Source organism: Artemia sp. Qi Xiang Cuo, chromosome 3 (assembly GCF_049724085.1).
Source record: "Artemia sp. Qi Xiang Cuo chromosome 3, ASM4972408v1, whole genome shotgun sequence".
Taxonomy (NCBI): domain Eukaryota; kingdom Metazoa; phylum Arthropoda; class Branchiopoda; order Anostraca; family Artemiidae; genus Artemia; species Artemia sp. Qi Xiang Cuo.
The window spans coordinates 60401327-60428233 of record NC_142796.1 but is presented as its reverse complement, the minus strand read 5'-3'; the positions used below and the strand labels follow the sequence as shown (position 1 = coordinate 60428233).

General features: G+C 34.8%; 1 protein-coding gene across 1 annotated transcript in view; it reads right to left on the bottom strand.

The window, feature by feature from the left end:
- Positions 1–15549: 15549 nt before the first annotated feature.
- Positions 15550–26907, bottom strand: part of LOC148954358 (uncharacterized) — an 89500-nt gene continuing 78142 nt past the window's right edge. The window contains 3 exon segments of the mRNA XM_089086305.1: positions 15550–15719; positions 20507–20674; positions 26693–26755. Coding sequence (XP_088942431.1) covers positions 15642–15719; positions 20507–20674; positions 26693–26755 — 309 coding nt within the window. The 3' untranslated portion in view covers positions 15550–15641.

The following is a 26907-nucleotide window of genomic DNA, read 5'->3' as shown; positions in this document are numbered from 1 at the left end:
AAGACTCGTACTCGCCAGGGTAAGAAACAGTTGCTTTTTTGCTGGCTACGATACAACTCTGATTTTGATGCGTGGATATCTGCTGAAGACGTTCATAATGTCTGAAGATTTTTATGTGACATTCATGTCCAATGTATCTGATCCTATATATGACGATTTGAATAAGACTAGCGATTTTTGGACAAAATTTTCCCCGGCCATTAAATTTGAGGGAAGGTATGAAGTTGCTCTTTTCCTCTGTATTCTCAAAAATACATATGATATCCTAAGAAAGGATCGTATATATGATATAAAAATTAGACCCCATGATTGGCCATTTGTTGACGATCAATATGTGATTGTAAATATGAATTCATTTGAATACCCCTTTGCCACATTATCATATACGGGGTTTGGGAGTATGAACGAATTGTTTCGTGTTATCAATAAAAGGATTTCCGCTTGTAAAAAAGGAGCCTTTCAGTTCAACTATTCAAAGGAAAAGGGCAAGATCTATATTAGTTCACCCATTGCCAATGAAAAGGTTATTCCCAATGATAATCTAAGAGAAGTGCTTGGTTTTAAACGTAATGTAATCAACGGTAAAAGTGCAGGAAGCGCTAGTGGCATGAATCGTGTCATTTCCGCAGAGTATCCGCCGGCCTTCACCTCGGACAGTTGTATATACCTTTATGCATCCTTTGTCGAGAGATCAAGAGTTGGCAATACCAGTGTCCCCCTCCTACGTGTTTTTGAATGAAAAACCTCAAATGACGATATTCACCACTACAATATAAAGCACCTTAAATTCATTCCAGTCAACACTTCGTATTTGGAGCTCTGTCAGTTAACATTAAGAAGCGAATGGGGTGACCCTCTTGCAATAACAAAACGTTTGGCTGTGATTACATGGCATTTTCGCATAAATTTGAATTATTTGGACTTTCATCGCTTGTATGTAAAGTAAATGGAATCCCACTCTACAATTTATCCTTTGATAAATCCTATAGGACCCTCTATGAATTGACTTGCAATCCCTAGATCAAGATTCTCAATTATTCGAAAATGGTACAAATGAAGAAATGTTTGCGAAAACACATGGTATTATTGAATTAGATTTGTCTGTTACTCAGTATATTAGTATTGTCCGGACGGGAAATGTACGGATAGAGTGTACCTTTGCCAAAACGTTGGAGGAAAGTATTGCATTAATCTCACTAAACCAATTTGAAACTTATTGGGAAATTACTCCTGATGGCAGTGTTTTATTAGACTTGGCGCCATGAACACAAAACAAATAACTGATGTATTTAACATGGACTCCTACATGTCCAAACATAAATCTTATTACATAACTTAAGATTTCCTGGAGCATATTCAAAATGTTGACAACACTCTAATCGTTGTTAATAGCAGTCCATCGAGCGTAGAGGCCGGGCATTGCTTATGCATCTTTCAAACAAGAAGCAATATAGAATTTTTTGATCTGCTTGGCTTGCCGTACATTCTACACACCTCATATTAAAAATTTTCTCGAGCAGAGCGGAAAATCTATTATTCAAAATCGGAAGCGAGTACAAGATTTATCAACGAAAAGCTGTGGTTTTCATGCCCTATTATATTTTATTTTTCGAAGTCGTGGACATACTTACATGGAATTTATCAAGATTTATGGCGACAATCCTCGAGTGAACGATTTTCTAGTTGAAAATACTCATTCCTACCTCTATAATATAAATTTCGGTGCCCTAAAAGTGAAATTCTTTAAAAATGTATGTAAATTCGTTTATTAATAAAATTTTGTACAAAACATTGCGTCCTTTACATTTCTTCTTCTACGTATAGGTAATCATTTGAAACGATAAGTGGTGGTAGCTCGTCGAGATTCAACTTGTATTCGTCTTGACGTGTAAATTCAAGATCACATTTTCCACAATATAGGGTAACTCCATTTTTATTAAATCTCTTTGTAAAGACAATACTATTATTCTGAGTCATATTATAGGAATCTCGTGTCAAATTATGGGTATATGATATATTGTAACGCAACCAACTCTTATATAAAGAATTCCTGTTATTAACGGCAATGTATAAGTCTCTAGGCTAATAATCCTAATAGCCAGTATCTTCACAGCAATGCCATAAAAATCACAGTCATATACCAATCAAAGAAATGAAGCATATACCAGGCTCTTCCTCTCAAATTAATTCAAAACCACGACAATACCAGTCTCTTAAAAATAAACTGAACTCACGTTTAGGGTTTTTCACAATCAGGCCAGGATAAGTATTTTTCCATTGATCAAGTTTATCATAGTGAAAATTGGAGCAAAAAATCCTCTATTATGAGGCTCACAAATCTCTTCAAGACAAGAATTACAGTCTTTAATTTGCACTGCATATCCTCTATGCAATTTACATGGATTGCATAATTTACACTTTTCATAATACTCATCAGCAAAAGTAAAATTCTCACTGACCAGCTGCCCAAAGTATACAAGCATAATGGGCACGTGTAAAACATTTTTTGTTGTTGACTGGTCCACTTCCAAAAACAAACTGACTCTCAAACAACATCTCCTAGGAGGGTTATAAAATGGCCGTCTATGTAGTGGTTAAAACAAAACCACTATGTCATTTTGTCTCAATCAATATATCTATAAATTGAGTAGAAGCTCGCGGGTCACGACGACGATTGTCCAAAGAAGGGGAATCGGTTCCCATTATATCGTTAAACATTTCTCCAGAAAATATCTTTCTTCGAAGAGATAATTCCAGAAAGTCATCATCTAAAACTTACCACTTTTCCAATTTTACTAGAGTCAGTATAATTTTCTGTTTTTCAAATCTATCCATTTAAACACTTTCACTGTCAAATACAGACTCTTTAAATTGTTCTCTAAAATATATTTCGCCAGCGCATTTAATCCATCTTTTAGTTTCTGTATATGCGCTATATTCACCTTAGCCGCAAAGCACAATTGTTCTTCCGACTTGAATTTACTTAATGTTATAACATATCCATTATAATCTTATCCCATTCTAGGGTTAGTCGAGAACCCCTTGTAATTTCTACAATCATCTTAGGTACTCTAGGTCCCGTTTCATCAACACTTTTAATATTCAATAATGTGTAAGCAACTATGTTGACTGTCCCACTTCCAGAAAGAAACTGGCCCTCTATCAGTAGTTTAAACCACCTGGGAACGTGTCTAGACATGATTTTGCCTAGTAACAGGGAGAAGGGTGTGTCACCTAACCTTTGAACTCTTGCCAAGGGCGGGAATGTCGCCTAGAAACAGGGATGCCGTGAAGTCAGAGGGCATGTCATAGAAATTCAATGGAAAAGGGAGGGTATGTCCTAGAAACTGGGGAGGGCATGTCATAGAAGTGCCTAATCTTGCCTGGGCAGAAATTTCGCCTAGAAAAATGTGCGAGGGGTTAGGAACTTATTATTAAAACTTGTGTATTATATTGACCAAATTCCGAGTAGTTGAAACACCTGGGAATTTTATCTAAAATTGTGAGACCTGGTCGTGCCGAATCTTGCCTGGATATGCCTAATCTTGTCTCGACATGCCTAATCTTGCCTGGACATGCTAATCTTGCCCGCACCAGCATAATCTTGCCTGGAACATGCCTAATCTTGCCTGGACATGCCTAATCTTTCCTGGGCAGAAATTTTCCTAGAAACAGGTGCAAGGGGGTAAGAACTTGTGTATTATACAGACCATATTCCAAGTATTTATGCCTGGAAATTTGCCAGGGGTGGAAATTTTACCAAAAATTGTGATACCTGGTCGTGCCAAATCTTGCGTGGGAGGGAAAATCGCCTAAAATTGCGACAGCTGGTCGCTAAAAGAGTAAATCGCCGTTAAACATTCTTCTTGAACCTATAGAAGAAAGGAGTAGTCCCTAGGAAATTCTTTGAAAACTCAGGGCCTGCACTACTTATGTTTCCCTATGCTTTTATGATTGTACAAAACTAGCGCTTTACTGAAAACACAAAATAATATAGGAGTTTTGGTACAGTAAAAGCAAACCAATTAAGGACACCTTTTATAGAATCAAAATATTAGCAATCCCTCTTAGGATCAATCCCTTTTATGATAAAGCAACAATCCATTTTAGGATCTTCTTTACTTTTTTTACGTTTAATTTGGTATCACTTCTCCAAAATTGCTCAATTGACTGACCTGCTCTTGTATTGGTTCTTGAAAGGACATGCCGTGATAATTTTCTACACAAGTTCAAATTAAGGCCATCTTAATAGTATTATGGAAGCAGACAAGCTTTTAAATTTGTATCATAGCATGAAATTCACTCTTGCATAGAGAGAAATATTTGGATTTCCAGAGTTCATATTGTGTCTTATTTGATCTTCATTTCAAGTGATACTAAAGCATATTTCTTACAATTTATGACTGTATATTACCCACTATTGGTGTTATAGCTGGTGAGAGCAAAATGCTGCTTGATAAATCAATCCAATATTTCTGTATGCTGTTCAATTACTTCACGGTTATTAAAAAATATTTAGATGGAAAGCTTTATAGATTCGTTTAGTTTTGTCAGGCTACATACTCACTTTTGACTCTTAAATCAATAATGCTATTTTTTATACTTGACTTTTGTGTTTTCAGTAAACCGCTAGTTTTGTATAATCATAAAAGTATAGGGAAACATAATTAGTTGGTTTATTTGTACTAGTTATATTGATATTCATTAAATAAGCTGTGAAGTAATAATTTTTGTCTATTTTAAGTTTCAACTTCGCTCTTTGCTTCCCTCGGAAAAACTTTATTTTTTTTTAATTATCTCGACTATGCCGAACAGGTGAGGTGAAATGAAATATTTGTAGATGAAAGAATACAAACATAGGCTCAAAAATACTGAATTGTACCACATCGTACCATAATTTTATATAATGTACCATATTTTGTGGGATTGTACTAAATTGTACCAGCAGAGGCGATATGTACCAAAATGGTACAATTGTACCATTAGGCTAGACATTAATAATGAATTAATAATAAATTAGGCTAGACATTAATTTTACATTAGATTTTTACATTAGTTTTACAAGCTAATGTTGAAGTAAATCAATAAATTAGGCTAGACATTAATTTTACATTAGTTTTGCAAGCTAATGTTGAAGTGAATCAATAAATTAGGCCAGATATTAGTTTCACGAGCTATTGTTGAAATAAATTAATAAGTTAGGCTTTAATTTTTTATTAGTTTTCATTAGTTTTACAAAGTAATGTTGAAGTAAATCAATAAAACAGGCTAGACATTACTTTTACATTAGTTTTACAAGCTAATGTTGAAGTAAGTCAATAAATTCGGATAGACATTAGTTTTACAAGCTATGTTGAGTTATATTAAATACCAAAAAGAAAACCAAAAAGTCTTCTGTATAACTTTGTTCATACTTCTCTATAATAATTTGATGTTTAAAAAGTCATACAGAAGACTATATCATTTTCCATGTTTAAAGGAAACATAATATTTTTAATTAGTTTAATTTTTATGTTCCTGGCCTCCCCAGGCCATTCAGTCTCATCGTGGCGAAAAGGAGAACGCCCTACAGATATGTAGGGTACCTCCATAGGAGGCACGGACCAAGGAGGGACCTTGTCCCTGGGGGTCCATGATAGAAACTGGAGCACCCTCGCCCGGGGTCATAAATACAGGCGGAGGAGGAAGAAGGGCCCTCAAATGTACACTCAAAAAGGGCCCACTGGTTTGTCCACAAGTCCCCTGAGTTAAAACCTTCTCCCAGTAATGGGTTAAATTGTAGGGTGATGCAGAACACCATCGTGGGAGGATCCTCTATAGGAGGACAACTGTGGCAGGGCGTAAGATCCAGATCTATAGACAACGGCCTCTGCAAAGGGCTGCCTCGACCCTTTTGGGGTACCTGCAAGACTTGGGACCTTGCGTTTAACTCTATTCCCACTTGAAGAATGGCGCCCCTCAAGGAAATTATATTCTAGTAAACAACACAGCATTCGCACGGGATTCTGACTAATGGACAATTCTTCTGGGCTTGGTATGTTTTGTTGTGCGTCTTCGGGCTGAAAAACCTCTTCATAGCTAATTCATCTATTATGGGCTGCCTCCCCGTAGTAGCATAATATTTGTAGGCATGAATATATAATGAGTCAGAGGTAATAGGCTTGAGATTGTCTGTGCAGGATTTTGACTCTTGCTAATAGAGGAGCATCGCCAAGTGCTGAAAACTATGTTGTGACCAAGATGGGCCCTGAATTGCACAAAGCCTCCATTCATAGAGGTCCCAGGGATTTCTTGCTGTCCGGTTTTAAGCCGGCTTAAGCACTTCGGTGTAGACTTGAGAAGATATGTGATCCCCGTCCTGCACTCGTATCCGGGATCATTGCTTTTCCTGAGGGGAAAAAAAATTCAATGATTTAAAGAACATGAAAATTTGAACTTGGAATGTTACGAAGTTAAAAAAATGACTATCGTATCGACATATTGACTGACGAATTCAGACGATTCGAACTGGATTTATTAGGAGTTTTAGAAACTCATATCCCAGGGGTAGGAAGCATGAAATTAGGTGATATAGAATTTGTTTACTCAGGCAGGAAGGATGGGGTACACAGACAGGGAGTAGGGTTCATGATGAATAAGGAAGCGGCTAAGTCTTGTTTTGGCTGGAAGGTATTAATAATAGAATACTAATTGCTCATTTTATGACTAAAAAGTTCAGGGTATCAGTTATAGTAGTATACGCCCCTGTATGACCAACTGACGGAGATACTAGTGACTCAGATGAATTTTACTTACAGTTACAGGAGCAAATAGACAGGGTCCCAGGTAGAAATATGATGTTATTACTGGGAGATTTTAACGCCCAGGTTGGTAGAAATAGGGATAGATGGTACCCTAGCTTTGGTAATTTTGGTGTAGGAAAAGAAAACAGTAATGGATACAGACTTTTGTATTTTTGTAGGTATAACAATCTAGTTATAACCAATACGGTGTTTGGTCATAAAATGGCTCATAAGTTAACATGGTATTCACGTGGTGGTAAAACAGCAAACCTTATTGATTATGTCATAGTAAACCGAAGACTGGCAGGATCAATACAAGATACATAAGGTATATAGGAGTGCCGTTATTGATGTTAAAAGTAAAGATCACCATCTAGTAGTGTCAAGGGTTAATTTAAAGCTGAAATATCGGAAAAGTAACTACCTCTCGGGAAGTTATGATGTTGGTATACTCCAGGATGAAAATTTGAGAGAAATTTTCCAGGAACAGTTGAATACTAAACTTGAGATTTTAAAATTCGATAATGTGGAAGATGGTTGGAATAATTTTAGAAAAATAATTTGTGAAGTTGCTGACGGTGTATTAGGGAAGAAAGCTAGAACTGCAGCTAAGAATATTAGTGTAAAGCTTTATGTTTAATAGAAAGGAGAAAGGACTTGTACAAGAATTATCTGAGTGATAGATTTTATGAAAACAAAAGGAATGTAAAGAAAGTGGAGAATGTATTAAAATATGAACTAAGGAGGTGTGAAGTGGAGGTCATGGATGAAATTGCCGAGGATCCGAAAGATACAGCTAGGCAGTATAATAATGAAATACCTTGTAGGCTTGTTAATAATATGAGAGGGAATAGCTAAGGCGGACTTAGCCCAACTAAAGATTGGAATGTGGCTACTATCACCGGCACTGAAAAAATTACAAAAGGATGGGCCGAACATTTTGAAACTTTGCTTAACCGAGATAGAGTCGCAGGAAAAGATATAGAGAAAAATGAACAAGTTTGTGATACCTTGGATGTGAAGGAAGATTTATTTTGTAAGGAGGAATTAGCAACAGTACTAAAAGGATTAGAAAATAATAAGGCTCCAGGTGCTGATAGGGTGGTAAATGAGTTTCTTAAATATGGTGGTTCTGAGGTTAGAAATAATTTACTGAAGATTATGAATATGATTTTTGAAAAGGGGGAAGTACCTAACGATTTTAGAAAAACCTTAATTAAGCCACTTTATAAGAAAGGTGATAAAAGTGAGTGTGGTAATTATCGAGGCATTAGTCTGGTCTCTGTAGGTAGTAAATTACTTAGTAATATGATACTTTTTAGACTAAGAAATGCCGTAGACAATGTTTTAAGAGAAGAACAGTGCGGTTTTAGACAAGGTAGGGGATATGTTGACCAAATTTTCACTCTTAGGCTAATAATTGAGAGGTGCCTGAGTTTTCAAACACCTTTGGTCCTCAGTATCATAGATTATGAGCAAGCGTTCGATTCTGTTGATAGAAGAGCTTTGGTATAGGTTTTATCCTTGTATGGTGTACCAGAAATATACATTAAAGTGAATAGTGCTATGTACGAGAATAACACCGCTGCGGTTAAGGTAGGTAATGATGTTAGCAGCTGGTTTTGTATTAAATCAGGAGTTAAGCAGGATTGTGTTCTATCCCCCTTTATATGGATTGTTTTGATGAACTTTGTTTTAAGGAGCACAAGAAAGGCCATGGGAGACCATGGATTCAAATGGAGAGGAAAAAGTATCCTGGACTTGGATTATGCTGACGATTTAAACATCCTAGATGAAAGTGTGAGCAAAATGAATGAAGTTTTGGTTTTGCGAGTTCAGGGTGCTCGAATTGGTTTGAAAATTAATGTTAGGAAGACAAAGTCACTAAGGCTAGGAATAAGTGAAGATGGAAAGGTGACGTTGGATAATGAAAAGATTGATCAGGTGGGCAGCTTCACTTACCTTGGTAGTATTATTAGTAAAGATGGTGGGAGCAGTGAAGAGTAGAATAGCCAATGCTCAGGGTGTTTTTTCACAGTTAAAAAAAGTTTGGAAGAATAGGAAGATAAGTCTGCAAACCAAGATTCGAATATTAGAAGCTACAGTGATGACAGTGGTCAAATATGGCTCTGAAGCATGGACGCTCCGAAAAGTGGATGAAGATTTGCTAGATGTTTTCCATAGAATTTGCTTAAGGATTGTTCTGGGAACTCGGCTGACTGACCGTATTTCAAACAATAGGCTATACGAAAAATGTGGTTCAATACCGTTCTCTAGGGCTGTAATGAAAGAAAGGTTGAGGTGGCTAGGGTACGTTGTGCGGATGAAGGATGACATATTGCCGAAGATTGTTCTTTTTGGCAAACCGTCTAGGGCTAAACGGAAAACAGGTAGTCGCCGTCTGGGGTGGGAGGACGTCATAAAGAAAGATTTAAAGGAAATGGGAGCTTCGTCGGCGGGTGTAAAAAGGGAGGCTTTGAATAGATTGGGGTGGAGAAGCGTGCGTAGCTGTGTTGGCCTCAGGCGGCTTGGTGCTGCGGTGAGTTGTTAGTAGTAGTAGTAGTAGTAGGGTGAAGGCTTTCCCTGGGAGAAACCTTTGAGGGACGCCCAAATAGTGTTTTTTTAGTCCTTTAGATTATTCTTGTGATATTCTTTAGATTTTATTCTTATTACATTATGTTCATTAGATATCATTGTTACCTTTCCAATTCATCGTTTCGTTTAGAGTTGTCAGGCTACATACTCACTTTTGAATCTTAAATCAATAACCCTGTTCTGTACACATGACTTTTGTGTTTTCAGTAAAGCGCTAGTTTTCTATAATCATAAAAGCATAGGGAAACGTAATTAGTTGGTTTATTTGTACTAATTATATTGATATATATTAAATAGGCTGTGAAATAACAATTTTTGTCCGTTTGAAGTTTCAACTTCGCTCTTTGCTTCCCTCGGAAAAACTTTGTCTTTTTTAAATTATCTTGACTATGCTGAACAGATCAGGATGAAATAAAATATTTTAGATGAAAGAATACAAACATAGGTTCAAAAATACTAAATTGTAACACATTGTACCATAACTTTGTAAAATGTACCATATTTTGTGGGATTGTACTAAATTGTACCAGTAGAGGTGAAATGTACCAAAATGGTACAATTGTAACATTGTAATATCTGATACGGTCCCTACATGGGGTCCAGAATATTAAACTGATTTTTGGAAACCGGGGGATGTCGGAGCTTGCTCCACTCCCTTCACGCGTTGGCCCGGTATTGCCAAACGGCAGTGATGCCAAACGTGGTACAATTGTACCATTTGGAACGTTTCACCTCTACTGGTACAATTTAGTACAATCCCACAAAATACGGTACATTTTACAAAATTATGTAAAATATTAGACTGATGTTTGGAAACCGGGGAAAACCGACATCTTATGTCAGGGCTTGCTCCACTCCCCTCACGAGTTGGCCCGTTTGCACTCTAAACGTTGAAGCCTTGAAAAGTGGGACATGGTCAATGCCAAAGGAAGCTAAAAAACACAGCTTTCTCGGAAGAATTCAAAAAGGTAAATTTTGAAACTAAAAAGACGTAGTTCATACACAGTGGTGGTACTAAATATTTTGGGACGTCATGCAATATCAATTTTCGGGCCAAAACGGCTATTACTACAAACCAGGGAATCGCACTTATGTCCTTCATTTAATTTAATCTTATTCTGTATAGTAGACTAGCTAGAGAAGGCAGGGGTGAAGGCTTTCCCCGGGAGAGACCTTTGAGGGACGCCAAACTAGTGTTTTTTTAGTCCTTTAGATTATTCTTGTGATATTCTTTAGATTTTATTCTTATTACATTAAATTCATTAGATATCATTGTTAGCTTTCCAATTCATCACTTAATTGAAAAAACTGCAGAATATGGTTCAACTGAAATATAACTGAAGAAACAAATAGAGTCTTACCGGTGATGTCAACTTAAAGTATAGTACGTAAAAGATTCTCGAAGCGGTTTATTTTATATTTTTTTTTGCGGATTAGTTACAGATGCTCAATTTGCGTAAGTAAAGTGTAGCAGGGTAAAATTGTTATAATAGGGTGCGAAAAATTGAAAAAAAGGTGTGAAATTATTATCTGTATTTGATGATTTTGCTCCTTACACCTGAAAATTATGAAAGAACAATTTAATGGATATGTCTTAAATTCACGAAGACTGAGTTAAAATTTTTTCGTATAAATATGTGATAACATTTGCTTTATAAAAATATTTTTATTTATAATGGAAGCCGCCATTATCATTATACCAGTGGCGGATCCAGGAGGGGCACGTGCCCCCCCCCTAGCGTAGTCTAAAGTAGTGTAATTTACGTTAACTAAAAGTTTGCGTTAACTAAACTTGCTCCTATCGCAAGTTTATCGGATCAATCTATTTTGCCCCCCCCCCAATTTTTTTTTTCGAATCAACCTATTTTGCCCCCCCCCCCTAAAAAAAACTGGATCCGTCCCTGCATTATACAAGAAACGTGGAAAATATAACTTATGAGTTTTGGATCACTGCCCTGGCATCTTTTGCTAATTTAACATTAAATTCGAGCTGACTTTCTGGATGTTGTACCACGGGCTAAAATCTGTTGCTATGTCACTTCTACCATGAACAGAACATACATACAATGGAAAAATAAACGTGCACTGACTTTTGTCTTATTTAAAATATTATACACGTTTTTTATATTTTCATTTGTTTTATTTGTAAAGCAAAAAGCAGCTTGGTCTATGAAATTATTTACAGAGAACCATATTGGGTAAGTTTGAATGAGCTTAAGGTACTGAAAGAATTCCCAAGAATCTACTGTTAAACCACTTTCAAATTTAAATAAGTCAGTGCAATAGATAATTAAATTGAATTTTAATTTAGAATTAACTTCTATTGTAAAATCTGGCGTAAATACATCCAAAAGGAACCATGGGCGTCCATAAGCTGAATTCCAGGGGGGGGGGGGGGGGAAACCTCGTCCAATCGGCACTTTTAATGCTATATAATAGAAATCTCAGAACGAAAATATAAAAATAAGGCAGCATCATTCAGCCCTCGCCCCCATGGGCGTAGGCACCATATTTTCTAGGGGGGGGCAGTCGATAGTGCGATGGAGGGCCTTTTATCAACTGCTTTTTCAGCCATATCTAATGTAAATTTGAAGGTCTAGGTGGGGGGCAGCTGCCCGCCCCACCCAACGCCCATGCCTGCCCCCCTTATGGGCGCCCATGCAAGGAACGGGCATGGTTTAATTGGACTTGAACAAGACCACAACTCTCCAGTTAAAAGAATGAAACTTTTTCCAGGTTGAACTCAACTTGGAACCATCCACTAAGCCTACCATCTGCCTTCCCTAATAGTTAATCATTTTTACAGATAACCAAGAGAGCCTCGGGGATTGAAAATCTGAAAACAAAACGCAAAGATCAAAATGAAAAATTACAAAATACTCTGTGGATTCTTTCCCCCTCCTGTATTAGCAGGTTTTAGACTCTGGGCGTCCTATTTCCAAAAAAAGGAAGGCAGTTCATCAGTTTTACAGATGGCATTAAGGCCGCTGAGATTGAAAATATAAAACACAAACATTAAAAGGAAAAATTGCAAAATGATCTGTGAAGTCTTGCTCCCTCCTTTATTAGCAGACTTTAGACCCTCCTGTTTCCAGAAAAAAATTATAATTCATCATTTCACAGATGGCCAGGAGGGATAGAAGATTTGAAAACAAGACATACATTAAAATAAAAATTACAAAATGGTTTGTAGTGCCTTGCTCCCTCCACTATTAGCAAAGCTTAGTCTCTGGGCCCTCTTGTTTAAAAAAAAAGCTTCAGTCGATTAAGGAAGCTGGTTGACGCCTATCGTTTAGTTTAAATCTTGTTTAAGCCAAATTGCATTTTTAGTTGCCGACTGATTTCTGACGTCCAAAATTTTTCTTAGTGACGCTACGTATACTTGGAATTTGCTTCTTTTCGTTAACTGCCATCACTGCTTTTTCCTTATTTTATGTTTTAGGTAACTTATATGTTACATCTAAGGATGTTAGTGGTTTTTTTTTGGAAAAGCATAAGCTTCTAAAGCCCAACGCTTGTACCATTTTTGTTGAATTCAACTCATTTAGAAAAAACAAGGAATAGACGTGTAAGAAATGACTAGATAATGACACTTTCAGGTGTTTGTGGGGCTAAAATAAACAAGAAATCCCAGCATAAAATGAACAACTAGCCAAAAGTAAAGATGCAAGACACGTTATGAGACCCACGTTGTCCAATGAGTTTTTAATTTAAACTAGCGTTTCTTTTTTTTCTTTTTTTTTAGGAAAAAATGTCAATGCTTCACATTTTCAACGTAACACCCTTAAATTAGGTGTTGTCTTCTTAGACCAAACTGCCGTTCTTAGACTAACAAATAATCTTTCGAAAGGGGATAAGTTCATTTATTTAGACAGTGAAAAAACAGGTACAAAAGTCCAGATATTTCGATCAAATATACAGCGACCGTCTTCAGTAGAAATAGACCGTTCAGTAAACCGTCTTGGGAAGACGGTCGGTCGCTGTATATGTGATCGAAATCTGGACTTTTGTGATCTGGACTTTTGTACCTGTTTTTTTCACTGTCTAAATAAATGGACTTATCCCCATTCGAAACTTTATTTGTTCGTCGAGGCTTCAGCCCAAAAATAAGAAAATTCTCCCATCGTTTTGCATTTTAATCATCTTTTAAGGCTGCTTAAAAAAATTAGCAAAAGGAAATGAAAGAAAACAATACATTGGAAACAAATTTTAAGAAATATTGGGAAAGCGACAAGGGCTTTTTTATTGCTAAAAAAAGAGAAAAAAAAAGAAAGCAAATAACAAACATTACGCAGTAGAGGTAATCAAATCTTCCAAAATTAGGAAACCACACTTTTTTAATCGATTTTAAAAGTAAAAAAAGAAAAACAAAGAAAAAAAGTGTACAGATCTATATGTTAATATAGATTAATTTACTAATATCGAGAGAAACTTAGAACGTCTAATTTGGTATTCAAATGCTTTAAATGAGAGAGGCGGTTAAGACTTCTGAATAAATCTAATTATTTCTGGACTAACAATGCTACGCTTTATATTTGGGACTGGTGTTTCCTACAAGTTTTTACAGGTGTCACAGATGTTTCCTACAGGTGTCATGACTCAAACTATCTCATATGGATTAGTGAGTTAAAGGAATAAAAGAAATTTTATTTTAAAGGAAAGAACAATATTTGATGAAACCGATAACGAGCAGACATTTATCAATCAGCAGCCCCTAGCAGAAGCCTGTCTGCGTTCATTTTTTTTGTCTTTGCAGTAAATATTTGGCTGACAGGAAACAAGAGAGAAATTACGAAGAAATAATCTGAAAGTAAGTTTATTCGTAAAAAGGTGGAGCCATTAGTTTGTAAAAAAAAAAATAAAAAAAAATTAATTAAAAAATCACCACTAATCCAAAAATTAATAATCTTGTTTCAAGCAAAGAATCTGTTCCAATGGCCGTTCCAGGCCTGGGCAGGTGGGGATGAGCTGCCCCCTCCTAGTTATTATGAAGTCTGACATTAAATTCCTTTTCTTTTATATTTTTACAATCCTATTGTACACCTTACCAACCTCCCAAATATGAGGTCTAAAACTGCTGCTGAAATTTGAAATTCACAGAACTTTCTCAAACTACAAAAAAATATTATACGGATATAAAAACTGCAACTTCATGGGAAAGGATAAAAAAAGCTGCAGAGTTGTTTGTAGCAGTAGTATTATTAGTAATCTGAAAGATGGCGATGGGAATTGGGGGTTCAACCGAAAATATAGAAATTCTGCAGTTTGAAAACAATTTGCGAATCCGAGCAAAAAAAAAAAGCAAGAAGGTAATTTGGAGTAAGGTAATCCTAATATTCATGGAAAGTTAAAGAAACTTTGCTATTAGAAAACAGCTGGAAAATCCGGTTCGACAAAAGAATTTGAAAAGTGATTGTGCTATTCGAGGAAAGATGAAGAGATTTTGGTTATAAGACTACCACTGAAACTAGTTTCGAGAGAGGGAACCAATCCCAATTTTTGAACTTAGAGTAACCTTGCAATTTAAAAAATTATTTAAACGAAAATTTGTAAGGAAATAAGAATTGTAACCAAACTTGAACATTAAAACATACAACTGAACTAATCCATACACCCAGGGCCAGATTTAAACCTTTGACACTCCTAGGCCCAAGCGTTTTTGCCGCTCCATTTTTGCGAAATTTCGGGAAAGTCCCCAAAAATTCGGGGATAGTGGAAGCGCTGAACAGAACGAAACTGATGAGCCAAAGGTAATGAAAGAGAGGTAATACCGAAGTTTCAGCTACCATTCTTGGGAGACATCTGACAGTCTATAAGGCCACGGAATTCCTGATTTGTTTTAAAATCACTTTTCTATGAGTAGAAAGCACGGCAGCGAGTGGACCTGGCACTTTGACGATAAATGTCATCAGTGCAATTTTTGTTAATAAAAAAAAGATCTCAGTCATAATTTATTACGTGCCCCTAGGCCCGGGCCTAGTGGACCTATTGGTAAGTCCAGGCCTGTATACGGCCCTACATTTTGCGGAAGAATCCATTAACAATTCACCCTCACTAAACAATATGACTTGACAGTTTTTACTTAACACTACTGAATGCTACTGACATCTGCCTTTAAGAAAATAAGTAAGAAACTAGCCAATGTATGCCAAAACAAGAAGAAAAATAAGACGCAATGATTTAATTAAACGAAATCAAACTTTATTCCTTTCATAAAATCTCTAATCCTATAAAATCCGATCTGGAAGCGTAAAACAATCAAAATTATTTATTAACAGAATATGAACGACTACCAAAAGGCTTTCTGAAACCTCCAATTTTAGTCTTCTTTGGCGTGAGTTCCTAAAAAAAGAAAACACAAATATACAAAATTCAAAAAACTCTATCAAAAATGTAAAAAAAATATAGAGACATAAAGCTGATTAAATAGTTATTCACTTTGGATATAAAGACGCAAACATAAGCTGACTTAATAGTTACCAAAACCCTATTGACCTCTGCAAGAGAGAAGCCCCTAAATTCTCATCATTGGAACATCTAACAGATAGGATTGTCAAATTTCACCGAAATTTGGTGTAACCCAAGAGCAAGTGTATTATTTAATACGGTTCAAGATCTGCAATCTGAGCTATGAGTCTGAGGGATTGTTACCAGGTCAAAAATGAAAAATGGGTGAATTTTTTGGATTTCACTTAGCAAAATTTATCTAGAATTACCACTGAATAGAGCATCAGTATTTATCAATAGAACATCATGTTTTTCGACTGTATGATGAAAAATAAAATCATGAGTTCTCACAATAAATCCGTAAGTATGGTAGCATTAGCACCCCTAGCACTCCTAGATCCAGACCTTTAGTATTTAATGAAGCAGGGCTTTTAGAAATGCCTGCAAGATTTTGCTCAAAGTTATATATGTATTTAATTACCATATTTGGTAAACACGTGGAAATCACTTCTAAAATCATCCTCCCACGAGAATCTCGTGGGTCTCGTTCACTCTAAGCTGGGGGCCGATCACATTTTTTTTTAAATTAAGGGCCTCTTGGTATATATCAACTTATATAATACTCCACTTCCCCCTCTTGCCCACACAAAATTATCTTAAACAAATCGACGTAATATTCTAGAACAGTGGTTCTCAAACTTATTTAGACACTTTACCCCTTTTTACCCACAAAACATTTTAGGTACACCTTCTTAGTTACCGGTACTAAGTAAACTATAGCTAAAATATAAATAAAATTCCAGTCCCAGAGTTAAAAGGTTGTTTTTTTTTTTGTTGGTCGCCCGCGTACCCCCTATGAATTTTTGCGTACCCCCAAGGGGTATGCGTACCGCAGTTTGAGAACCACTGTTCTAGACGAATAAAATAAAGTAAAAACACGAAATTATGTTTAAACGTCAAGATACAAGATGAAGTTCAGAAGTGCAACTTTTCGGCGATTGGCGATTTGATGATAATTACACGAAACGACAAAAAAAAAGGATGGATTCACCAAGAAGTGTAAAAAATGAAATAAAAATGAAGAAGTGAAAAAAGTATACATTCACGAAAAAGTAACAAAAAGAAATGAAAAAATAAAAATAAAATTGAAAATCGTAAATTAAGAGGATAAATAACAAAAAAGTGTAAAAAATGAAAAAAATGAAGAAGTGTAAAAAACCGTGATAAGTTCATGAAAAAGTGTATAAAATGAAAAAAAGTGAAAAAGTGTAAAACACCAGGATAAGTTCGGGGAAAAGTGTAAAAAACAAGGATAAATTCACGAATAAATGTAAAAACTGAAATATTGACAAGTTCCGCCTAAAGGTGGCGGGTTCCATATTCAGAATACTGAAGGGACTATATTCTACTGAGCTCCCAGAGATGGGCTTAATTGGTCACTCCGGATGTTAATTTTTTTTTTAAAGAATTTCTCTTACGACACTTGTAAGTTTTCAAGGAAACGACCTAAGGCGGTGTCCTCATGCACGCCTAATTAAAATTCTAGTTGTAAAAGCTACAACTCGTGCCTGAGTTTCAACCAATCTAGAGAGGAGATGAGTTGTTAAAGACGGGTGCTTTCACATCCATTTTCATTCTGATTGGCTGGAATCGAGGCATGAACTGCATTTTCTATAACTTATAATAAAACTTAGCATGCACAAGGATAGCAGTTTAATTAAGAATCAGCCTGTGAGGAAAAAAAGGTGTTTATTTGCAGTATTATTTGAAATACACCTACTCCCACCTAAAAAAAACAGAAATGTCGTGCAACTAGCAAAAAAAAGAAGAAGGTTTAAACCTAACTCTAGAGCAGTAAAAAAGGATACTTCTGAGGAAGAAAAGTTTCTTCTATTTAAACTTTATCCACGTATGAAGGAAATTACAAACTAAAAAAATTATGTCCCCTATAAGAGATGGCCAATACAGAGAAACGAAGTAGGAAATATAGTTTGGAAGCGGGGGCGGGGATAAGCCATAAAGAAAACAATATTTAGAAGATACAAGTTAGCCCTTATAAAGCCGGCTTGGGAGAGAGGCTGTGCAACCTACGGTAAAGAATGTGGACCATACTCTTCCATTTCTTATTACGATTAAAAAATCCACTGAGTAGCTTCCATACAGTGGTTCAGAGTTAATAGATGCTTATATAATTTTACAAAAAAAACAATTTTGATTTTCAAATTAAAGTGTCCGAAATTTTATTTCAATTTATCTACTTTTTATTACTAACATAAACAACAGCGAAAACCACAGTACCTTTGATTCATGCAGAACCCATGCAGTTCAATTAAACAGTCATTAAAAGGAAAGTGCTTATTGGTACATGAAATACTTAAGTACTTGAAGTAAGTGCAGTGCTTGAAAGTAAGTATTTAAGTACTTGAAGTAAGCGCAGAAAAGTTTTAAGTTCTTTAAGCAGTTCATGTACATTTTTTTTCAGTCACTTTTCTAATAGCTGATCTTGTTTAGTAAAGAATTTTTAGTCTGTTATTTTTCTGCTCTCCTACGGTTTTATATATATTAACACAAGACGACAAACCTGATACCATTTCGTAGTTAAGATTCAACTGTATCCATCTACCTAATTACGGTAATTACATCTTTGTAATTTAGTCTACTTGGTATTTTATATCGAAAATATGGTTAAAAATATATAAAATGTACAAAAATATGGTTATAATTGGTTGAAGATTCTTGATGGATCATTTTCCGTTTTTATGCGATTTTAGATCCTTCCCCGCGGAAAATTTTTAAGTAATATTATAATTCTGTCTCGGTGAATGGCTGGATCTGGGATTAATGAATTCAATCATATAAAATATCTTGTCCTTTTGGTGCAAGTTACAACAGTAGGCTTTTCACAAACTCGATTGTTTCAGACAGAATAATTAACTTAAATAGAAAAGAAATATCGATTTGCTTTTCGAGAAATAATCCTGTCTTTTAGAGTCCTATAATCCTATAGGATGATACAACTCTTGGGACACAATCCTATGTTTTCTAAACTAACCTAGCCTTAACTATTTCCTAATCCAGAATAATCTTAAAAACAAGATGAAGTTTAAGAAGAAAAACTCAGCCTATTTAGGTTGGAAATAAATAAAAGCTTTGACCTTTTGTAAGATCCAAATTTTGATAGACTACAATTAAACTGAATTAAAGCTTGCCGTAACCGCTACCAGTGACGTAATCAGCTTCAATTCCAGTCGAGGCTTATACTCTATGTATAAGTTTTGTATCAAAATATTTAGCTGATATTCCACTTTATACACCTATTGTACCACATTTTTGAAATATGCTTTGTATTTTCCTTTTCTTGCAGTGAAAAATAAAATTGAAAATAGGCGACAAAAGTGCGAAAATAGAAAAACTTTTCCTTTTTTTTAAACAAGTTGTCATTTTCTAAAAAACTCAAAGTAATAATAACCCTGGCTCAATGAATCTATGAATCTGGAACTAATCAGCCGAATTGCATAATTATATTGTCCTTAGGATGCAAGTTGCAACTATAGGCTTATCACAAAATCTTATTTAAGAGGGAACTTACAAGCCTATTTATTTATAATTACTTATTTAATTTCTAACCCGTCACTACAAAAAGCAAACATACAGATTATTACACAATACAAACTAAAAAAAGAAAGAAAAAAGGAAGAAAAAAGAAAAAAGAAAAGAAAGAAAAAAGACAAATAAATAAAAAAAACTATATAGACAATACTAAAGCAAGAGGGACGAGCACTCGTGCGAAAGCCTTGCGTTAAAATTTTTAATCCGCTTTCGAACGGCCTGACATGGTCTTGGGATTTTATAGCAAAGGGTAATACAAGAATTACGCGTCCAGAGAGGTAGTCTCAACAGATACTTTGCATAACGAAAGTGACAGGACCGAATTTGCTTAGTATCTGATTTCTGAAGCATTCTCCATAACGGTGCAGCATGCAGAATATGCGACAGAGCAATTGCATTATATAATGTAGCTAGAATAATGCGATTAAAACGGAGTTTATTTGCCACAATGCTACCATATGACGAGGGAATCCACTTTTGCAGGTGACTCACAAGGGGGAGCGGGTAGCTCGCATGGCAGTTCCGATGGGGAGGCCCAAATAAGTTAACGAAGACACTGGGTTAAAGGTAGCATTACCATGTCTAATAGATACATTAGTCGAATCATCCCAATTAAAAAGAACGATTTCAGACTTAGCTTCACTGAAACTAAGACCAATTTTACGGTATTCATCATTTAAAATTTCAAATTCTCCTCAATGCGCACAATGGTCCGACAAGGCATAAAAAAATCCTCAGCATAACCAACTGGACTTAGATCCAACCACAAACAAAACATGAACACTCAATTTGCGATTGCGGCTTTATTACTGCGTTGTCGAATAAATCAAGTGAAATAATAGATCCCTGTCTCACTCCCTTATAAACCGGTAGTAAAACATAAACATCACTCTTTCCAGGAATGTAAATCTGGACCACGAGGTTACCATATAAATCCCGATACGCTCCTATAACCAAAGGATTGACCCTCCTGTCCTGTGTTTTTCTATGTCTTATATATTTCGCCACTCAAACCTATGCTAAAGCTCCACAGTGTCACATTCTTTAAATTTTTAATTTTGTATTTTAATTACCTTATTTTCATCGTTTTGCTTTCCTTTAATGCGCAAAGATAGTCTTTTTGCAATAGAGGGCGTGGCTTGTTTCTTATTTTTGTCCTTGACTAATACTTCAAATGATTGGCACATGTTTGATCTCTCACCCAGGGGTGTCCTAGAACCAGCTGAATCAGTGGGAGTAGCCTAGAAAACAGCAAGGAAAATAAATAACCTATTTCAAAAATTCTTATTTTAGCTGATGTTTCTGAGAAGAAAGCAAGAATATTAAAATGCAAACGAAAATTCCGAAAAAAAGTTTTTTTTGTAAAAAAAAAAAAAAAAAATCTTAAATTTTCTCTATAACATGATCTCCTAGATTTCCATAGAAAGTTTTAAAGGTATGTTACATTTCTTTCTTGGTCCTTTCTTTTCTTTATATATTTCTTTTCTTTAATTTTATTAATTATATTCATTTCTTAGTTTATACAATTCCATTTCTTATATTATATAGGAAATTGCTTTTATTAGGTGATTGTCAAGATCTTATAGAAAAAAAAAGAAATATGGCGCAAGAAAAAAAGAAGATAAATCACACAAGAAAGAGTCAAATTTGATATTAAAAGAAGAATCAGAAAAATAAAAATTGTCATCTTTTATTCATACACTAACAAACCTGCACTCAACTGAGGATGAACCCTTAAAGGATTTTCCGGTGTCATGACAAAAAAAAAAGCTAAAAACTAACACATTATCCACAGAACAAGTAAGGGTAGGCTCGGTCCTGAATAATAATTGCAAATATTGGCAAAAAAAAAAAACAACAAACAATGAAAACCGATACAAGAGAATATTCCGTCGTGAATTTATTCCATACCCTTCTAAGAATTTGGTCAAAATTTTACTTTTCATGTTAAAACAAAATTTGAAAAACATTAGGCAATAAAATACTAAGAATAGGTTTTTTTTTTTTATTAGATTACCATTTATTTGAAACTATTTCCTTAAACATTTCCTCTTTATACTAAGAAAATAACTAAAAAAAAAAAAAAACACCAAAAAGCGAAAATAATTCCAGACCAAAAGGAGAAGGACAAATGAATATCAAATGCTTACTTTATATTTAATAATCAATAACCACTAATAAATCATTAAATTCCTGACACACCCAAACAAACAAAAACTACGACAAGATATACGCTGTCGTTTCATAGTATTTGAGTCTCACTTCTGCTAAGGATGACGTTCAAAATTACTCAATCCAATTAAGTTCACTTAAAAAGAAACTCGGGAGGTTCCAAATGTGAGCCAATATCTGTTTTCTTTTAGACCCGTCTTTTAACACAAGTTAGCAAGAATAACGTCAGGTCAAGATTAAAACCCTACAACCAATGGCGTATCCTGGATTTTTGTTCGGGAGGGGGGGGAGACAAAAATTTATAAAACCCATTAAAAATTTGTTTACATGCATTTTTGTTACTTTGTTTACGATTCGGAAAAAAATCAGGGGGGGGGGGGTCCAAATATATTTTTTATATTACATCCTTATTATTATTATTCTAATAATAGCCTATTGTTATGTATTTTTACTTTTTACAGATATTTTGATATCCTTGGGTGAATTGGCATGGCTATTTAATGTAATCTAATTTATTTTAAACAATCTGCAAGACATAAAAAGGCAAAACATAAATGGAAAAAAAGAAGATCATTTACAATAATAAAAAAATGATAAAAACATGCAAGCATAGCTTAATACGATAAAAAAAAATTAATTTAAATTAAACCAGAACACTAAACCACGGGCAATCTGTCAATTCCTTTTTATGAAAGCAAATGGATTAGTTTTTATGAATCGCCCTTTGTTTCATGATAGAGGGAAGGAAAAAAAATGAAAGAAACAAAAAGAGAGAGAGAGAGAGAGAGAGAGAGAGAGTGAGAGAGAGAGAGAGAGAGAGAGAGAGAGAGAGAGATATATATATAGAGAGAGAGAGAGAGGGGGGGGGAGAAAGAGAAAGATAGAGAGGGGGAGAGAGAAAGATAGAGAGGGAGAGAGAGAAAGATAGAGAGGGGGAGAGAGTGAAAGATAGAGGGAGAAAGAGAGATAGAGAGAAAGAGAGCGAAAGAGAGAGCAAGAGGAAGTGAGAGGAGCGAAAGAGAGTGAGGATTGACAGAGAGCAAGTAAGAGAAAGCGAAGAGTAAGACAGAGTGTGGGCGAAGAGAGAGAGCGAGGAGCAACAGAGAGAGCGGAGACCGCGAGAGATTGGAGGTACAGACGACACAGAATTTGGTTGAGATTGAATAGTTCATAATATGCCTCTAAGTAGCAATCGCTTGATTAATTTATCACTAAACTACCATTTCAAGGATTAATCTAAAAAAAAACTAAGCTAGAGATATTGTACCCCAAAAACCAAAGGCACACAAGAGGATTAATAAAGAGAAATTGTTAGTTTTTGTTCTACAAAAGAGATAGAGAGCTAACCTTAAGGAAAAGGAGATCTTTGCGATGATAGTACTATGTCCATGAATGTTTTTACATTTCGCTTTAAAGAAAAAACAGAAAAGAAGTTATACCAGAGAAGCAAGTCTGCATTAGCGGGAAATGTCCAAACAATTGATTCAAAGACCCTTTCCCTAGACATGGACTAGCATGGAAGCGTAAAAACATTTTTGAACAGTCTCCCTCACCCATCCAAGTAAACATTTCCCAATCTTCAGAAAAAGTTCTTCATTTTGCGTGGGATTTTTTTTTGTATTTTCATTGAAAATATGTATTTTGGCATTTTCGTTGAAAAAAATCCCCCCTCCACGTTTTTTGAACTGAGGCCCTTGCCATTTACACAAAATCAAGTGCGTGTTGTTGTCCACAAATACATTAAAATCAAGTTTATTTTGATTTCATCCTGAGTAAACCTCAACTGTCAGTAGCACTAGAACCTTCAGTTCCCATTAAACCCATTTTAAAATGGCTAATTCAACTTACACTCCCAATTCCCATGCTATTTTGTCAGGTGAACGAAAAAATTAAGCCTAGACTTAGTTCGCCTTACTGATTTCTTAGTAGTAAACCAAGGAACTTTTTTTTCTTTTTTTTACCGATCGGCCTTTAGCTCATTTGTATCCTGAGTCAGTCTGTAACATGCTGCAAAATTCCACTGTTGAGACTTGGCTCCTTTTTGCACTGAGTCTACCCAGTGACTTCAAATAGGAAGGGATGTTCCCCATAGATTTTGAAAAATACTTTTTTTTGGGGGGAGGGGGTATTTTTTTAATGAGAAATGGCTTTTGGTACACATTTAGTGACAAATTTGACTTGCTCCGTGAGGACATCGATGAAATATATTACTGGTCATAAACACAGTTACTGGTCATTTGTCCCCTTATCACACAAAAGAAAAAAAGGGATCATACAAAAAACACAAAAATAGGAAACGGGGGACTAACTCATGCATAACAGCAGTCACGATTAAACACAAATAGAGCAAGACAAATTTGGCAATAGAGCAAGAATAAACACTTCCATGCACTGAATGTCAATAATGATTCAACTTGACAAAATAATGATTTTATTGTTCTATGTGCAATGGACATTGCCAGAGCATTTGATTCGTGTATTTAATATGTGAGTTTTGTTTCTTATTTATTTATATTTTTTCTTTTGTTTTTTTCTTTCTCTTTATGTGTTTAGTATGTTTTATTTTGATGTAAGTTAAGATTTTTTTAAAAAGAACATTTTTTGTTTCATTTCATATTTTTTTCCGTTGAGAAAGGCTCCCGGACGTGGGGCCGAAATATTCGGAGTATTTGTGTATAATTAATTGTCTTATATTTCACTGCTTTATAGAAAATTAAAACCCGTTTTTCTTGTTTAAAATTTTTTTTTTATTTTTTTTTTAAATGGAAAAGCAGTGTGATCTAAGAAATTATTTCAAAAGATGACAATTCTAGAGGGAAAACCTAGGTAAAATGCTGACAAGTAACATATCAGGCCCAAGGCCGTATCCAGGGAAGGGGGTTAAGGGTTTAAGCCCCCTTCTCGAAACTTTTCCGACTCGTAAAAACGCAACAAACTGTTTATAAACAAATTTTTGATGCTTTTTAGAAAGTCCCCCCTCCCCTCAAAAAAAAAAAAAATCCATAATATACCCTTGATCGGGCACCTTTTTTAGTGGCAAAGAGCCATAAATGATGCCATGAAGATTCAATCCAGCTATGTCGTTCATTTAACAGTAAGGTAGTTAAATTAACAATATGATTCTCAACCAGAATCATTATTATAAATATATTAAAATACAAGTGAAAAACCTTAATTTTTTTTTATTATAGTTATAGATGTGAGGAAAACAGCAGTGACAGTGTTTTTGGGACAGGATGTAAGTTGTACAGGTTTTTTGGTGTTCTAAACTATCGCCCATTACAATCTAAGAGATTAATTGCAGAATTAAGTATTACTTAATTATTTAGTTCTTTTCAATTTTATCCAAATCGTCTGGATTTGCATTCCGTATCTGCCGTCTTAAATTGTGAAAAATGATATCCTTGATATACTTTTTTGGGCACAGGCGTGCACTTGTAATCAAACAAAGCATCCACTGGGATGTATTTCCTGACCGACACATTTATTCACGTTTTTAGTGGGATGAGAGGGGACTGAAATTGTCCCTGGGTCCTGAAAAACCTATATAGGCACCTGACAACTTTTACATATCTCCGTTTCTTATTCAATTTATTGACAGTAAGTTGACGTGAAAAGTAGATAATTTGCAATCAAATGCCAAATGCTTAAAACAATCTATTGGTAGACGGTTGACATATTGTACTGTCTACTTCGTCTACTGTCATCACAAACTTATTCCGGTACTCTTCTATTAAACGGACTCTTTTATATAGTCTTGTTTGGTTAATGCTAATGAAATAAAATAGGATGAATATATAATGGTTTAGAAACAAATTTGGGGTATATATTTGCACATTTGGGGGGTAGGGGGCAAAGCATAGCATATATTAAACACGTAACCTAACCTAATCTAGGTACCTTAAAATTAGATAAAATTAGGAATTAAATAAAAGTATATTCACAATAAGCAGGAAATCTATAGCCTATTACTAATTTAATAACGATTTATTGTCTACTTCGTCTACTATCGTGAACGTCTACTGTCATTTTATTAAAAGTAAGTTGTCATAAAAAGTAGACAATCTGCAATCAAATACTAAATGTTTAAACCAATCTATTGGTAGACGGTTAGCAGATTGTACAACGTAACTATGTTTGTTGTATTTATGAAGTGATTGTTGAATAAAAGTATCTTTCCAGCAAGCTGGAAATCTACAGCCTATTACTAATCTAATAACGATTTACTATTTACTTCGCCTACTGTTACGAACAGGTGCAGAGTCTACCCCGTCTGCTTGGTGAAATGCAGGTCCATTCACACATCAACATCTTTTCTGTATCTGGGTGACATCACAATACACATTTTCAAAATATCTGATAAAAGCGACAACTGAAAATTTGCATATCATTAAAATTTTACATATATTATGTGTAAATTTTGCATCCGAGTGTGAATTGTTTTGAAGTGTCTGGGAGTGAGTGTTGGTTAATTGACCGGATGTCTGAGAGGAACACAAGTGCTACTAAATAGTTGTGTAAGTTTCTTCGTCTAGGATTAAACATAGGGAATTGTGAAGTGCTGACATTTTTTTTTTTTTTTTTTTTTTTTTTTTTTTTTTTTTGGTTAGTTGGTTGGTAGTATTTGTTTTTCTGGCTTTGTTTGCAGTTCTATTTTGTGTGTTGCTATAGCCCGCGGGCTTTTGCAATAAAATCTTATCCTATGCGATCAATAGTTAGTAACCATATTTTAACACAAAAATTAACTAGAAAAATCTTGAAAAACACAAATTAATTCTATAAAATTCTCATACCGAGAGGAAAAGACTGATTTTATTCCTACGGCTTTAGAACATTTTGAAGGGTAGGCATAAGTTTAAAGGGACACAAAACTAGAACTTATCATATATAAATGGCTACAGTTCATGCTAAATAAATGACCTTTGTGAACTATGATTGTCTCAGATCACAATGGCAACTTAGATCCTACTAGTTCTTAGTGATAGAAAAAAGGTTAAAAACACTGACTTAAAAGCTTCTTTAGATATTTTAGCTTTTACTTCACATAACTCGAATCAGTTGAAAAAAAAAACGATAAAATTACTTACTGACATGGAAGAATTTTTTACATTCCTGGAAGGTGTAGGCAATCCTGGTTTATGATAAGAAGTCTGAAAAATATAATTAGTGAGAAATATTTATGTCAGAATAGTCCATATTACTATTCTATATATATATATATATATATATATATATATATATATATATATATATATATATATATATATATATATATATATATATATATATATATATATATATA